Source organism: Entamoeba nuttalli, assembly GCF_000257125.1.
Source record: "Entamoeba nuttalli P19 unplaced genomic scaffold asmbl_3272, whole genome shotgun sequence".
Lineage (NCBI taxonomy): Eukaryota > Evosea > Mastigamoebida > Endamoebidae > Entamoeba > Entamoeba nuttalli.
This window is the reverse complement of record NW_008575956.1, coordinates 1-2,469: the sequence shown is the minus strand read 5'-3', so window position 1 is coordinate 2,469 and position 2,469 is coordinate 1. Positions and strand designations below refer to the sequence as shown.

At 19.9% G+C, this 2,469-nt stretch overlaps 1 protein-coding gene across 1 annotated transcript; it reads left to right on the top strand.

Moving 5' to 3' along the window:
* Positions 1-2,005: 2,005 nt before the first annotated feature.
* ENU1_061230 (leucine rich repeat protein, BspA family protein) lies at positions 2,006-2,459 on the top strand (the record flags this gene model as incomplete). Its single annotated transcript, XM_008858155.1, has 1 exon — positions 2,006-2,459. A coding segment is annotated over one exon (454 nt), but the record flags the coding sequence as incomplete, so codon positions are not given.
* Between the last annotated feature and the right edge of the window lie 10 nt (positions 2,460-2,469).

The following is a 2,469-nucleotide window of genomic DNA, read 5'->3' as shown; positions in this document are numbered from 1 at the left end:
TTTTGTAAATTATTTAAATGCATTTTTTTCGTGTTCAATTATTAATATCCTTAAATTACATTGATGCTATTATTATTTCATTATGTCATATTTTCATTCTTTTATTATTTCTGGTATTATTTCCATTCCTATTTTTATTTGAACCTAAAATATTTTTAAGATTATAATTCCTTTTTTTTCTTTTTCTACATCCATTTATTCATTGTTTTGTGTTTGATAAAACAATTTAATAAATGTGTATTGTTACAAATATATAAGTAAAATCTAATCATTATAAATATTATAGTTATAAATATTAAAGATACCACATAGATTTTGTTATTATAAATGAAATAAAAGTATACTTTTAATACACCTTTTAATATTATTATATTTGTATTTTTCTACTTTATTTTTTATTAAAAAAGAAATGATTATATTTATTTTTTATTTTTTCTTATTATGTTTATTTGTATGTCTTTTTGATGTTATGTATTATAAATTATTTGTTAATAATTTACAATTTCATTTATTTTATTCAATGAATGCAAATTAAATCACTTTATAATTTATGTTGGTTTAATTGTTGAAAATATGAGATATTGATACTTCATTTATCTTCATTAATAGTGCTTGTTATAGATTTAATTCAAGCATACTTTCATATATTTCTTATTGTTCATTATAACAATACCAAAACATTTTAAATTGAGATTTGAATTAATACATGAATATCATTTAATTCTATTGTTTTCATTATATTTTTTATTTGGTTATTATTAATTCCTTTCTTTTATTCTTGTTCATGATTGATTAAAATAAAATGTACCAGATAATTTGGTGATTGTATCAATTAAATTATACTCATTATTTCAATGACATTCAAATGTAATTTAATATATTTCATGATTGCAACGATTTACATTTTGAACTAATTGATGAGATTATATTTCATTAATTAAATTAATATTATTCATTCTGTTTTAATTTTCAGTTGATTTAATAACATTAATTTAAATTATTGAACAAGATTGATATTTGTGATACAATAATAGAGAATGATATTGTGATAATAGAAATAATAAAGAATGAAATATCAACACGTTATTCAAAGTTAACCATTGTTATTACAGTTTTTGATTATTACCATACCAACAATTAATTCACTTAGTAATACAAATGTTATTTGCCAATATTTCTTTTGATGTTATTTATAAAACTATTTATTATGTACTAATTTAATAAGTATATATTGTTTTATCTATTTGTTTTCATTTTCATTAAATAATATTTTATCATCATTACCATTAATTTGGATTGAGCATAATTGAAAATGAAAAACATTATAATTAGTCCCAGTTTCGTTATAAATATCATTGATTGTCTATCCTCTGATTTTAAATTTAATTTTATAAATCAAGAACATTATAAATGTTAACCAATCCATTTATTAATATTATCCACTAAATTTCATATTTAATAAATCAATATAAATGATAATAACACGATTCAATTTCAGTTTATTCATTGGTTCTTTAAAAGATGAATTTTACGTTTAATGAATAAAAACATAAATTAGGAATGGATAAAACTAAGCATTCATTAGATTTATCGAAATGAAATTGAAATATTCAATTATTTATTACCAAAAACAAAACAAGCTTATTATAAAAAAAGAAAATATTCTGTTTATAAGAATATAAATAATTTTATTTATTTCTCAATTTCTTCTTACTTCAATCTCTATTTTACCTCACCATATTGTACTGATGATATTAAAAATGAAAGTGATGAACCAGAACAAAAGGAATGTACATTAAAACAAATGTTAAATTTCATAAAATGATAAAATTTCTATTATAATTTAAAACAAATGTAAATAACATTCTCAATATTTGTGTTATTTGATTGTTAATATGAAAATAGACATTGATAAAAAAAATAAACATCACTAGAATAATAAAGAAGGTTATCAATCCGTCATTCATTAACGTTTCAAGATAATAAACGTAACTACAAAATAGCAATGAGTACGATATTTACAAGTGAAGAGAGAAAACAAAATGGTTTATCTCTACTAGAAAAATATAATGGAATTGATGATGAATGTTTTGAAGGAAGTAATGATCTTGTTGATATTAATATACCAACAACTATTGAGTGGATAGGAGAGAATTGTTTTAAAGAATGTACAAAATTAACATCAGTTACTATTCCAACAACAGTTACTGAAATAGGAAATAGATGCTTTAAAGGTTGTTCGTCATTAGTAACAATTAATATACCATCATCGATTAATAAAATAAGGTATGAATGTTTTAGTGAATGTACATCACTTGTTTATATTAAATTCCCAACATCAATTACATCAATAGGAAATGAATGTTTTAATAATTGTTACAATCTAAAGAAAATTAATATACCTACTTCAATTAAAGAACTTGGAATTAATTGTTTTAGTGGATGTTCATCATTAAGAAGTATTGAAAT